This window comes from Camelus dromedarius, chromosome 6, assembly GCF_036321535.1.
Source record: "Camelus dromedarius isolate mCamDro1 chromosome 6, mCamDro1.pat, whole genome shotgun sequence".
Taxonomy (NCBI): Eukaryota; Metazoa; Chordata; class Mammalia; order Artiodactyla; family Camelidae; genus Camelus; species Camelus dromedarius.
Genome location: NC_087441.1, coordinates 39,533,480 through 39,548,703, shown reverse-complemented (window position 1 = coordinate 39,548,703; position 15,224 = coordinate 39,533,480). Strand labels below are relative to the sequence as shown.

The 15,224-nt window shown below is 37.7% G+C and overlaps 1 protein-coding gene across 2 annotated transcripts in view; it reads left to right on the top strand.

Annotated features, from left to right (window-relative positions):
• Window positions 1-15,224, top strand: part of NT5DC1 (5'-nucleotidase domain containing 1) — a 111,024-nt gene that overhangs the window by 81,118 nt on the left and 14,682 nt on the right. For both annotated transcript variants that reach the window (XM_010979136.3, XM_064486756.1), the window contains 2 exons: window positions 12,707-12,881; window positions 14,683-14,780. In XM_010979136.3, the coding sequence (XP_010977438.1) occupies window positions 12,707-12,881; window positions 14,683-14,780 (273 nt within the window). The remainder of the gene's footprint in view (window positions 1-12,706; window positions 12,882-14,682; window positions 14,781-15,224) is intronic.

The following is a 15,224-nucleotide window of genomic DNA, read 5'->3' as shown; positions in this document are numbered from 1 at the left end:
TCTTTCTTGTGGGAGCTCTTCTGTGCATCATAGGATGTTTGGCAACGTCCCTGGCCTCTGTTCACTAAATGCCAGTTGCAGCACATCACTCCCCGCAACAAAATGTGTCCAGACACTGCCAACTGTCTCAGGGGAGCAAAATCACCACCAGTTGAGAACCACTGCTATAATATAATTAGAGACCTCTTCCCATAGAAGACAGCATCTCTGGTTGTTTCTTCTAAATAGAAGAGCCTGTCACATCTCTCCTGGAAGAACCATCTTCTGGAAATGTCTGTTTCTTTTTTCCATTTTTCCCTTTTCCTACAAGTTGTTCCTCTGGTCTTTGAAGCTCTGTCCTCATCCAGAAAACACCAGGTAATGGAAAAGACACCAAACTGTCATCAGAAGACTGAACTTTATCCCAGCACTGCCGTTAGCAGTGTTGATGTTGAGCAGATCTCTCAGCTACTCTGAACCTTAGTTTACCTATCTGTCAAAGGGGCTGTGGATGTGAGAGAAGTGTCTGTTTGAAAACATCTTTAAAAACTAAAAAGGCACCCTGATTATTCACCAATTAACTGAACCAGAGCTCTTTGGAGAAATGTCTGACTCTAGGACTGGGGCAGGGAGTATACAAGATGAGCCTGAGCAACTTGGGGTGCCAGAAAGAAGGGAAGTGGTCCAAAAGGGGAAAAAAGTAATGACGGGGTATGTCAAAGGGACACAAGAATCAAACAGCTCCCAGTGGCCAAAGATGTAACAGTTTTAAGAACAAAATAAATAAAGTAGTATTGGATTATAACCCAAAGACCCAAAGTATAAAATAAATACCAAGGAGTCATGTTGATATGAATAAATGATTGAATAAATAGATAAATGATTGAATAAATAAAGGGGGAGAAGGGACTACTTTTCCTATGCTAAAGAATTCCAGATAATTTTTGCAGACACGTCACCCTCAAGGATGTGGAACATAACTCCCCACTCCTTCGTTGAGGGCTGTGCGTAGTGACTTCCTTCCAAAGAGTGCAGTATGGAAAGTGGAAGGGTGGAAAGAGGAACTTGACAGTGGAGAAACCTGATAGGCAGGGCCTCGGCCAGGTGGTCCAGATGAGCATCGTCAGTGATGAGTCATGTTGATGGCGTGAATCCTTGATGTGATGTGGGGAGAGTGGCATTGGTCCTCTGGGCTCTTCCTCCTAAAACAGAGAACCCCAGTCTCACCATGAAAAAAAAAACCCTAATCTCAATGTGAGGGGCATTCTACAGAACATCTGACCAGTACTCCTCAAAACTGTCAAGGTCATCAAAAACAAGGCAAATCTGATTAACTGTCACAGCCAAGAGGAGCCTAAGGAGACATGACCACTAAATCTAATATGGAGACCTGGAAAATAAAAAGGACAGTAAATAAAAACTAAGGACATAGAACTCAAGTGTGGACTTTAGTTAATAGTAATATATCAATATTGGTTCATTCGCTGTGACAAATGTACCATAATACTATAAAGTGTTAATAATAGGGGAAACTGAATGTGAGTTATGGGAATTCTGTGTACTATCTTCACAATTTTCTGTACATCTAAAATTATTCTACAGTTTAAAGTTTACTTTAAAAAACATGGCTAAGTAAAGTTAAGGCATTATTATGAATAATAGTTATTTTTTCCAAAAGGCTATAATCAAACTCTAGCACGTGATTTCCTTAGTTTAAAAGGTCTGTCCATGGAGTCTCTCCCCAACATCATGGCGATGTTTAATGTCTTTATCAGTCCACTTTCGTATCACATAAGTCTTCACCTTTTTGGCGAAAGTCCTGTGACCGACCAGGTTTCCTTTCTCTCGTGAGGAAATCCACATGTTGTGCTCCCTTCTCCCCCAGCCTAGTGAGGGATACAGCCGCCTTTACAGCTTATGGGTTCTTTCTTCTAACTGAGGTCTGGAAGGTCTCCATTTGGTTTCTGTTTTGTCAAGAGGGGAATGGAAAAAGTGGGGCGGTACAATGGCAACACCCCTTTACAGCTGTGGGTTGAAGCACAGACCTGCCCAACAAGCAGTGCAGCTGGCTGTGTGCAGAGTAGGAATAGAAGATGGGGAGATCCTTCAGCATGGTAGCACCGTGGAGGAACACTGTATCACAGGATTGAAACGTTTAATGTAGGTGCCTAGTTCCTCTACGATACTCTCACCTTTCTGGCTTTGGCCATGATGCTTCACCGTACAATTGGAAGTTATTCTACTTCTTTTTTTTTTGGTGAACAATATTGTTTATTCATTCTGCACATGTAGCACTGTGTAAAGATGGGTATTTGAACATGGTCCACTATAAATACTGAATTCAGAATCACTTCATTGTATAAATAGCAGTGTCCTGTAATCTCTTAGTAGTGAAGTATTGATCAGTCAAGTTTCCCTAATAAGACCAGTGGCTTATGAAATCACCTCAATAATGCTTTTTGGTTAGCACCTCAGTGAGCTCAATATTTGCTGTAGTCAGGTTTACTGCTGATATCAAAAGTGTTGTTTAACATAAAAATAACAAAGTAAACAAGTGCTTATCACTCTGCAGAGCACCGTCATTTAGGTTTGTCTTGTCGTCCATCCCATCCATGAAGCAGGAAGGTAACCTGTGGCTGCCATCTGACGGGTGAGGACAAGGACACAGCTGAAATGCAGGTGTAAAGCCCGAGCCACTAAATCTAGGCAGAGTGTTTCCCCTGCGATCCCACACTGCAGCCTTGGCATGGTTTCATGATTATAATTATTACTTCTACTTTTTAAAATGCTCTATTTCTGACTGAATCATGTTTGCCTGCTATTTTGATCCAAATGCCACACCGTAGCTTTATGCAGCCACGGCTGGTAATTTTAGGACTCATGGACTGAAGTTAACCTAGAGGAGGACTAACCAATAGAACGTCCTCAGGAATGAAATGTTCTATATCTGTGCTGTCCAGTGTGGCAGCCACTAGCCACATGTTGCTGTCAAGCACTTGAAATGTGACTAGGGTGCTGCAGGAACTGACGTTTACATTTTATTTAATTTTAGTTAATTTCACCTTAAATAGCCACATGTGACTAATGGCTATATTAGGCAACACAGGTCTAGACAGTGTTGGAATCCTCCATTATGATGCAGACTCCTCTTAGGTTAGCTCTCAGCATTGCTTATGCATATTGGCCATTCTTTTAGAGAAAAATTATTTTTGGAGAAACGTTTTTTCCTGTGCTTAAGGTATCTGGGATATATAAATATTGGCAGGACAGAGTTCCTTCTAAATCTTGACCCATTTAAGTTTAAAGTTGTGAGATCTTAAATCAACTCTAAAAAATAACAGTCACTGAGTTTTAAGTTCACCACACTCTTTTGGGGGGAAATGAGGAGAGAGTGATCCCATATGTCCTTGATTCTATCTTTCAGAGTCTGAATCTTTAGAAAATTATTATTGGCAAGAGGTTTATTTCTTTAATTCTGAAAACAAAAGACTATTTTCTTTTACAGACACAAATCTGTTACTTGATTCCTACAAAATTCAGTGACACTTTAAATCAGGTTTGAGTGGTATTTACACAGCTAGACAAAAGTCCAGTGACATGATGCTTCCACTTAGCTAAGAATGGGATTCTGAGATTATATTCTGGGAAAGGGGGAACTATGGTTTATAAATTCAAAGTGTATCACAGATAAACATTAAAATATTAAACTATTAAAACAGTGACAGCTGTTTGTATTACTACTGTTGTTGAATTGCATGGTTAATTAACTGCCTCTGCTTAAGCCAGGGTGGCTCACACAGAGTGTTTACTATGTGCCAAGCACTGTGCTAAGTGTTTCACATATATTATTGTGTTCGGTCCACACAGTAATCTTATCGGGTGGGTTCTGTTATCATCATCATTTCACGAATAAGCCAACAAAGTGTCTGAATGACTAAGACTTTTTCCCAAGTGAATTACAGAACTGAGACTTGAATCCGGACTGTCCAGTTTGGATCCATGCCACCTAGGATCACCCAGGACTGCAAACTTAATGTGCTTATATATGTATGTGTGCTCCATATAGAACTACTCTGTCTTTGAAGATTTTTTTCAGCAGGAATAGGATAGCCACTCTCCTGACATCAATGGCAACAGCCGTTGCTTAATGAAGTTTCACCTGCAAATCATGAATTCCTTTCTTCTCCCTTCCCTCCCACTCTGCTCTGTGATGACTTAATTTGCTGGCAAGAGGCATTCAGATTAAACTCCTTTTGAAGTTTTAAATGGAGTTCTTATCTGGAAGGGAAAACATTTTCTTTGTCATCGTTTTCAGATAAATGTTATTGGGCATCTATGAGGTCCAGTGCAATTTCCTCTTCATTCACAGTTTTCTTCCTTGAGTACACATAGCTCATTTAGTGTTTATTGCTAACATTTGCCAAACACTGTGAGTTAAATATTTGCCTCATTTAAATTGAATTTTGAATGTTTCCTTCTTGGTCACTGAGTAATTCCAGGCTTTCAGGTTCTCTGGATTTATGTTGACAGCTCCTTTCCTTTTTGGAAAGAAGTAGTCTGACCCCTTATGTCATATGCTTTCTTAACAAAATTTTTCTTAGGTCAAAAGAAACTCAGAAGATAATTTTTCATAATAAATAGTTTGCTTATGGAAATATTGTTCGGGTCTCCTGGGAACTTGTAGCATCCCCGCCTTAGTCCTTAATAACCAGAACTGTTTTATGCTCATAGCAAGTTTGCTGTGCTTTATTCTGAAAGACTGAAAATGTATGCTCAATATACACCAACCATCAGATTTGCACTACTGCTCCTAAGAACTTTAGCCTCGAGATTCTACTTAATTAAAATATATAAGTAGGCCTCATTTAGATTGAACCGAAGTAAAATTCACCTTTGAAATGGTTTATTTCATTAAACTGCATAATACTATGTACTTACCAGGATTTCAGGCAAGTATGTTTAATATCTTTAAGAGAAAGTTTAATTACATTACTTTTATTGAATGTGTTCTATGCCCAGAATCTAATCACTGTATTGCTAATCATTATAATGGCACAAAGAAATTTGATTTCTAGAGCTTAAGTAGAAGATAAAAATCTCTTTTGCAATTAATAAACTGTATAGAAAAATATATGAACAACAATATATGAACTCAAGAGTTGGAGTATGTGAACTAGAATGCAGTAGTTGGCATATTCAAAGGAGAGAGAAAACTAGAAAAAGTGGGAATTAAGCTGACCCCTAAAAGCAGAGTGGAATATAGAAAAGCAGAGAAGAAATTGATTTTGAGGTAATGGCTTAAGATTGATAGTGGATAGGAAAAAAAAAATCAATCTTTTGAAATCTTTATACACACACCACACACATATATATCTGAGTTTTTAACATTTAAAATTTTTTTCATGTTAACGCAGCAGAGTTTTTATTTTTTGTTTTAGAAGTCTTTCATATTTAAGTATTTTAAAAATACATGATTGTCATCTTAATATGACTATACGTGTGTTCAGAAAAATACCCAGAATGTGTAAACTTATTGTATTAGTCAAATTGAAAGGAGGCAGAGTGAAAGAGATGAAAGGAATGAGGCCAAAGAAGGAAAAAGAGACCGAGAAGGTTAAAAGCACTGTCTGGAATAGAATATTCTCTGGAAGCCAGCTGTACCCAGCACCATTCACCTGGGAATCCCTCCCGCCAGTCCCGCCGCTTTCTGCCTGAGACCCTGCCCATTCCATACAGAGGCTGGGACAGCTGTGTGCGCAGGCTTTCTCCACTCTGTGCCTCATGTTGGATTATTGTAGAATGAGGACTGGGTTCCCATAATGGATCTTTTTAGTTATTTATGTTCGTTTGGGAACCAAATTGAGTGTAGTGTGTACGTGCTAAAATGCCGTCTTGACATTCTGTTAAACTACGTATTCCAGAAGAAAACCCAGGTTGGAAGAAATACAGTGGAACTTCTACTCCAGGTTTTTTGTTTTTTAAAGAATTGTTAAATAACTGAGTGTTAGAGTCCTCAGTGGGAGGCAGGTTTCCTTAAGACATTTATGGTAAATGAACCCTAATGTCTAGCTTATGACTCCTTTGTTCCTGTTACTGTTTCTGATCTCTGTGTGCCTCCAAGCTACAGAAGTCAGCTGTAATTTTCTTTTAGAGGAAGAAGCATTGGCGCAGCTCTGAGCCTGCTTTGCCTCAAGCTCTCCCGTTTTAGTCCTCATTTTTTCCAGCTTCTTTCTTCTGTAAGAGATGGGAGGTTTCAAGTCAGGATAATATGTGAGCTCAGTTCCTCTGGTGAAAACAAAACCTTCCAAGATGGTTTTGTGCCTGGCAAGTACATTTAAAAACCATTTGAAACGAAACCTGACAGTGTATCTCTTTGAAGCTAGACCCTAAAACTGGCCCCAGGTTTTACCTGGAGGCATCTTGAATTTGCTGAACCAAGGAAAACATTCATTCCTGTTTCTTGTGCAGCTAACATGTTGGACTGTGTTTAGGCAATAGTGGCTTTATTCATCCCAAGCTACAAGCTCTTCAGGTCCTTCTCCTGATGTCATCATGTCATCATGTGCATTTTTTGGATCTTTCTACTTCCTCTGACCTTAACAAGGGAAAATATTACCAGCTGTCAGCTGTTAGCTGTCAGCCCTGGACTCGCAGTGTCTTGCTGTGGCCTCTGCTATCATTCTGTTAGCAGGAAGATCAAATGAGCCTGAAAACAAATAATTTTCTAATATTCATTCTGCTGAGAGACTCCATAACCTTTAGACAAAGTCTCAAAAATGATTTCATTAATTATTCTTGCCACTTTCTAAAACTGAGTTACAACTGTGTGATTTATTGTTGCTATCCTATAATTATGAAATCATATATTTATATCAGAAATCAAACTTTTTGAAGGACTAGATCATAAAGATTATAGGCTTTATGAAGATATTATATAACCATTTTAAGATGTGCAATCCTTTCTTAGCTTGCAGGCTGTGGTCTGCCAACCTCTGGTCTTTAAGGTCACCTGGTAAATCTTGTTTGGTAGCTCTGCTTATACATACTTACCTCTACAATTATTAATCCTTCACTGCTTTGCCTGACATCAGGAGTGTAAATATGAATGGAAAGATGCTTCCTTTCTTAAAAGATCTCACAGTCTCAGGAGAAAGAAAAATATTGGACACACTTATTAACAAGTGTTTATTATCATATAGTGTGATGAGTGATGTCCAGAGGCAATGTGACTGGGTGAGGGCACTGGGGAGGGCTCCACAGAGAGCATAACCTTGTAACAAGCTGCAAACATTTCCAAGCAGCAAAGGGAGGATAGTGCATTCCAGGAAGGGAGACCATATGTTTGCTCCTTAATATAAGATGTTTGGGTTGTTTGTTTTGTTTTGTTTTGGGTTTGTTTTTTTTGTTTTTTTTTTTTTTTTTGCCTATCTCAATATAAGATCTCAGTTCCCAGGTAATTAGTGTAGGTAACAGCTCAGTGATTACACAAAACTTCTATAGAAATTCTGAGGAAAAGTACATTATTCAGTAATTGCAGAGCAAAGTAGGTATACCATTTAAAACATTTGACTTCTGCTTCTTCTGAACATGTTATTTTTCTTTTAACAGACAGTGATCACCAGATAAGTTAGATTTAGAACACAAAGGTTTAGGCATCTAAGCAATGAGGTTACATCCTCATGTAAGTGCTAAGATTACATACGAGTTTACCCAGGGTTTAGGGGACTAGGATTCTTGAGCACCCTGTTCCATTCTCAAGCTTATTACTAACTTTATAGTTTCAAGCAAAATCTGTAGTCTCTACATCTTTAATAGGACAGCATTGAAGTTAGTGATTTCTAAAACCCCTTCCAGTTCTAGGTGCTGTGACTAGGTAAGTAGACAGAATGAATATCAATAGGTATTTTTTTCCTCTGCAGAAATCTGATTTTGTCCAAATTTCAAACTCTGACTTACTTGAATTCTAATCAGCCCCCAAAGCCCTGAACTATGATACTATGTAATAGTGCACCATACGCAAAAAATAAAGTAAGGATTTGTGTATCCTTGGAGTTATACAGTATACAATGCCACATCACTGGAGAAGCAGTATTGCATTGTGTGAATCTCTGGAGCCCCAGACTCCCACCAGAGATCTCTAGGGTGGGGCACAGGAATTGATATTTGTTACAGATGCTCCACGATATTCTTATTGCCCTCATTTGCAGAATCACAGATCCAGGCATCATAACTTACTACCGCCACACGTAGGAGAAAGCTAGGTCGCCTATCAGGTCACATAGACCAAGCCAGTCTCCCTTAGCTGTCAGTGCTCTTACATTTGAATCTTCAGCTTTCATACCTTTTCCCTTTTCTCCATTCTCATCTCCAGCACAAGCCTTCTCTCTATCAGACAAGGTCCTTCATTCAGTATTCATGCCCATGTGTGACGTCACACATCGGCAGCACTTACTGCGTGTTGATTGCCTCTTATGTACAAGGCTAGATGTTAGGTAGTAAAGATACTGTAAAATTAAGAAATCCCTACCCCCTGGGAGCCAAGTGAGACAGGGGTATACAGTGAGACAAGAAGGATATACAGATAGTTCTTATATCTTGGAGCAGTGATTTTTAATCCTAGCTATACATTGAAATTCTTGGGGAGCTTTGAAAAACTATCCGTGTTATCACCCCATCCCAGACCAATTAAACCAGAGTCTTTGCGGTAGGATAATAGATACAGAGATAGAAGTCAAGTACTGTTAAAATGTAAATTTTATAGATTATATTTTGCAGTAATTTCACACTTCATTTCTCAATTCTTATTAGTTGTCATTTTCCAAGTGTGATATTTAGCATATAGATTTTCACTTTACTCAATCTAGATATTCTAGAGTTCTTCACTCACAACTAGATAGAAATAAACCATATAGGAACCATAAAGAAGAAATCTTTTAATGTTAAATTTCATCTTTTGCCTTCTATAAATAAAAGAAATTTAGAACATATATGATCTGCTGTCTATCTCTTATCCTTCAAAAACTACTTCAATATCTCTTGGCAAAAAAAAATTATATAGTATGTGTGTATTTTTAAAAATTAATTATATCATCTATTACACAAGTACATTCCAACAGTTCATAGTTCAACATTTTAGCTGTTCCCTAGCATACTCTTCCATAACTTGTGAAAGTTATAAATGTTTCAGTCTCTCCTACATTATGTTCTACAGTGGAAATAACAGACCTTAACTGGAGGCTGATGGTGCATCTTGGCATCCCGGCATCTCTAATCCTCTTGCACGACAGCTTTGAGGACTCTAGCCACAAATCACAAAACAGTAGTGGTGCAGCTAACAACAACAACAACAACAACAACAACAAAAAGCTTACTTATTCTGTGATGATAGAAATCATGATGTGGCACAATTGTCTATTAAACTAAAAAGGTATTTTTAATAATCAAGTTGTACTTACTTTTTTTGCCACCAGAGGTCCCTAAATCCTGAATTATGTTTGATAAACGCAGGCTGTTTTCTGTGTGTATCAGACTGTTGTAACACTTGGCTCTTACTTCCATGACTCTATATTAACCAGAATTTTAATATAGTAGAGCTAAACTTTTATTCTTTAGAACTAGCTTTTTAAAAATTTTACTTTCAATCCCATCTGGACACAGAAAATACCAGCGTTTGAGGATATAAGAGGGGTGCAAAGGCCAGGAAAATGAGTTACATAAAATAGCAGTGAAATAGAATTCCTTTGAGGTTAATTGAAAACACAGGCTATTTTGTAAGTTGAGAAGAAACAAGGCCATTCCATTCTTTCCACTGTAGGTCTGAATTTCCTGTCTTGTCTGTCTAGTCAGTTTTCATCTATCAATATAAAAATATAACATGATTATTTTTTCAATAGGGGTGAAGAAAAGAGGATGATACTTTAGATAGCATGATTTTGATATGATAGGAATGATAGTTTTTGTCACAGATAAGTTATATGTTACAAATCACATTACTACTTTGACCTAAAATAAACATAAATGTTCCTGGGTCTGCCCCCGCTCTAATTTAAGTATCCATTCATTGAATGACTGCTCCACGCCCAGCAGAAAGGCAGACTCCCTACATTTAGGAGTTTACAGTCACTTTGGGCAAGTAATTTAATCGGCAGTTGTTAATTCCATTGTAGTATAGTTAACATAAATTCCTTTGGTTTAATAACTTGATTTGTTTCAATAAAAATATGAGTATTACAGACAACAATACTAAATTATAAACTTCAAAATCGCTAAGAGACTAGATCTTAATTGTTCCCACCACAAAAAAAAAAAAAAGAAAAGAAGTGATATGGACATGATAGAGGTGTTAGCTAACCCTGTAATAGTAATCATGCTGCCTTATGTAAACGTCCCACATTAGTGTGTTGTATACCGTGGACTTACACAATGTTATATGTCAGTTATATCAGTAAAAATAAATTTTTAAAAAGATGAGTGTATATGTGTGTAATGATATCTCCTGTTCCTTTAATGATTTGAGGTTATGTGGATGGAAATATTTCCCCTGCAACAATTAATGATCTTTTATAGTAAGAGTAACGCATATCTGCCATTGGGTATCTGTTTGTACAGGACTTGTCTTTTTTAGTCTGTTCATTTCACTCTGGCTTGTGAATAAAACAAAGACCACCCCCATTATTACCTCAAGAGTAATTTTCTCCAACTAAACTATGATGTTTGCACTCTTAGATTACGCTTATTAAGGGCAACTAGTATTCATCTAAGCAAGAATTTTAAAATACAGTATTTAAATGTATATGCTTTTTATTTTTGTTCATTTGGAAATGGAACAGTATGTTTTTAACAGTAATTTATATTTTGATCACTAGATGGCACCAAGCACTTAAAGCTACAGAAAAAATAGCCTTTTTCTTAGCCCTTGTTTCTGAATACAGATGCTTAACTAGATAAATGTTTTCAGCATTATATACTATAAATCTTTTGTTATCCATCCTGTAATACTACTGTTGCTGCAAAAGCTTTGTTTTTCTGGTTGAAATAACCTTACATAAGAGACACAGCTTCTGCCAGGACTTTGATAGTCACTCATTCATCAAACTATTCTATTTTTAACCATTTAATTGTATCATTTTCTCTTTATTCAATTAGTCCTTGCCTACTAGTACATTCTTTTCCCTGGAAAGCAGAAGATATATTTTAATTTTTTAATGACATTTACATAGCTTCTGGAATATTAAGAAGTCCTAGAGGTTTACACACATGCTCTCTGTGGGGCAGAATATGAGAAGAACATGAAGTTTGTTTTTGTTCATGGTCTCCCGATGACTGAATATTATCTTCATGTTGTAAAATATCCCTTCTTTTGTTAAGTAATTGTTTTGGTCTGGTTATGATGAATTCTTACAGTATTACAGTATTGTTTTCTGAATACAGATACTATAGGCTGCAAATAATAGATATCCTTACTATTTAAACTATTATTAAATTGGGTTATTTTACATGACCAAGACTTGGGAAGGAATTACCGTGTTAGGTTAGCCTGGTAGAGGCCACCCTCCCTGAGCACCCAGCCCTACAGAGGAGGGTGAAACCAAACAAAATCAGAATACTCGCCAGCTAAGGTATTTCTGTTTTTCTTTCTTTCTTTTTTTTTCTTTTTCTTTTTTTGCTCAGAGACTCTTCTTTCCTGTCCTGATATTCTTAAAGTACAACTTTCATTTCACTCATTTCAAGTGCATGGCGCTGTACAGAATTACAGGTCTAGCATGTGTCTACTGCAGAGTTTATCACTCAGTTCAAGCTCTTTCTCTTGTTGTTTTGTTTATGCATGTGTCCTTCTCTAGCAGTTAAGGAAAGTAAGAACTCGAGTTCCCTTTGTTTGCCTACTAGCACTGTCAAGCCCAAAGAACAGTTATCTCTAAAGTGCTTTATGAATCTAGTAGCATTTCGACCAAATCTGCAGTTGTCTGCCTTAAGTACATAAAACTGTTAAGGAACCATGTCAAACACTGTGTGTGCATGTGACCAGGATTTCTGGAGATGTTGGCACCAGCTGCCCTGGAGCTCAGGCTGACCCCCTGGACTCTAAAGACCCAAAGAGACAGAGAGAGCATGCAGGTTCAGCTCAGTGACTCAGGCTCTTCAGCTTTCCTGGTCAGCTGCGTTGCCGTCCTGCCTTTTCTGGCTTGTTTTACCACTTAACATCACAGCGCCTCCCAGGGGCTGTAATAGACCAGGGCTTCTAGTCTCAGTTCTGTCTAAAACAACACTGACCCTGAGGAACCCATCTCCCTTCTTGGTTGCTTCATGCCAAAGACGTGTTCCTGGTGCATTATCTGAATGTGTATTTGTTTGTTACCTGTGTCCAGCAAATATTTGTTGAATGATTAAAAGAATATTTTTAATTGACATTTCAAATGCAGTAAGGTTTTCTCTAGTTTGAAAATGCTGATCGTATTGTGTTTATCATATGATCTGGTTTTTTTTTTTAACACTTTATCAGTCCTTGTCAAATAACCAAAAAGTATTTTCAACTCACATTTTTAATCATCATGTTTTTAAGTAAAGAACAAGAAGTAGTCTTAAGAAACAGTAATGGTATCATTGCTAGATTGTTCAAACCTACCTTTTATTCTTTTAATTTTACCTATAGCTTTGAGAGAGAAAAATGTGAGAGTACACTGAGTCAAAAAAAAATTTCTTTAATCTCCTTCATATTTTTATTTTTCAGAAAATTGTGGAATATATTTTCCAGAAATAAAAAGAGATCCAGGCAGATATTTACGCACTTGTCCAGAATCTGTTAAAAAGTGGCTTCAACAGCTAAAGAACGCTGGGAAAATTCTTATGTTAATTACCAGTTCTCACAGTGATTACTGTAGACTCCTCTGTGAATATATCCTTGGGTAAGTGCTGAGTCTTCACTTTCAAGGTCTTATAAAACATAACAAATCAGACCAGTGCTTTTTTAAAAGTGCTGGACCATGACCATATCATTATATTAAACAATTCTGAGTGACTAGTGGTTGTTTCTCCTAACAGCCCTCAACATTGTTTCTCCTGACAGCAACGCACCCCAAGCACATTTTAGCAAAGCAGTATTACTGGAGCCAGTGTGCTCATACCCGCTGGTGGTCTGGGCTTTAGGTTTTCTGGAAGGTGAATAGACTGCATGGCCTTCAGGCAGTCCTCTGTGAATGTGGTGTCTCAGCTTTGGATGACTGAGGGACACTGGGTTGTAGATTTTACTCCCTAACACACACCTGGAGTACAACCTCTCAGCGGCCATCCCAGTGTGGAGCCTGGTACTTCACCATTTAGCACAGCCAGGGATGGGGTGGACATCCATGGACATGGAGGCAATATAAATGCATAGACTTAAAATAAGACTGGTGTGGGCTCAAGCCCTGCCTTGCAACTTACTCTGAGACATGGGGTAGGTTCTGTAACCGCTCTAAGCCTCAATCTCATCATCTTTAAAAATGGGACAATAATACCTCATAGGTGTGAGGCGAAGTTTAAATAGCACATTACAGATAAAGTATTAGGCAGAGTTGGTAAGTTTCTGTAAGTGTTGATACTTATTTATGGAATTCTTATGGGCAATACCAGGGAATATCCATAATCAGGGCTAGAGTCTAAAATGGGATGTTAATCTCCCTTAATGTTTCCTCAAATTTTAGTAGATACTGTCCTGAATTGCTGTGACTATGAAGCAAATTTTAGCCTCAAAACTGAGCTCTGGCCAACTTGTTTAGCTTCCTGATTTTCATGTTCCTCAAAACACGTGGGTTCAAATTGGTCTGTGGTATATTTACAACCTGTCTGAGGTTTTCTCCTTTCTAATTAATATATAGGTTTGGGATCCTTGAAGTGAATTAAGGTTGAAGTCCTGAATACCTTGGAAGGTGCCTTTTATAGAGATGTTTGCTGTCCTGGTAGTGGGACCATGCTTCAGAATAAACACTTGGGAGTCTTAATTTCTTTTTCATTAGCATAGATAACCACAAGTTTTCTTTATATCTTAATTCCTGTGTAGTGCAGTTTTCCTGTGTTACAGTATTCTGGAATGTTGGGTAAATGCTTTCTCCCCAGTGCAATAGTGAGTCCATCACAAACGAGGACTGTCTTTCCTCTGCTGTTCTCCATGATCCTTAATATAGTATTAACTACAGACTAGAAAACAATTATTACTGTTATCTAAAATTACCATAAGACTACCCTGATTTTCAAAATAAGGTATCTTCACGTTTTGAACACTCTCTGAAAGGTGAGTGTTGATATAATGCTAGCTTTCTGTAGGACCCAAGTAACACACAAAATTATTAATAACTCTTGATGCTAATAAGTCCAGACAAATTTCAGGCCCCAAATTTGAGAACACAGTGCGTGAATATTTTAGATGTTAGAAACTACTGCATTTACCTACTTGAACTATTGCCATAGTGAGAAAGCCAGCTTAGCACCTAGAGTTAATGAGTTAATGTGCTTTTCCCCCCTTATGTTTATACTTTAGGGTGTTGTCAGGATGATTAGTGCTTGACCACCTTCTATTTCCAATGTAAGTCTCACCTTAAAATGTATAGAAAGTATGTAAAAGTTAATCAAAAGGTTAAGAAATGATGTGTGGTCAAATCGGCAAAAATTAAGTTCTGTTTTATATGGACCATTTCTAATTCCTTAAAATAAACTATTATTGCTTTTTAGGAATGATTTTGAAGATCTTTTTGACATTGTGATTACAAATGCATTGAAGCCTGGTTTCTTCTCACATTCACCAAGTCAGAGGCCTTTCCGGACACTCGGTAAGTTAAAACGTTTTGTATCTTTCCTGTCGTATTTAAGATTTGTTCATTTGCTTACTCAGTAAATGTCTGCTGGCTGACAGCTATGTGCAAAGTAAGTATTCTGAGCACTTGTAAGCTAAGCTAGGCTAAGTTCGGTAGGTTAAGCATATTAAATGCATTTTCAACTTAAGCTGGGTTTAGCAGGATGTAATTCCATTGTAAAACGAGGAAGATCTGTAATTTATTTTTTTTAAACTGAAGATTCTAGAATATGCATATGTGTTGATGAGAAATGTCTAGTAGAGTTGTTTTCAGCTGTGGCAGTTTTGCTTCTCAGGACAAAACTGGCAGCGTCTGGAGACATAGTTGGTTGTCACAACTTGGAAGGGGGGATGCTGCTGGCATCCAGTGGGTAGAAGCCAGAGATGCTGCTAACCAGCCTACAGCACACAGGAGAGCACC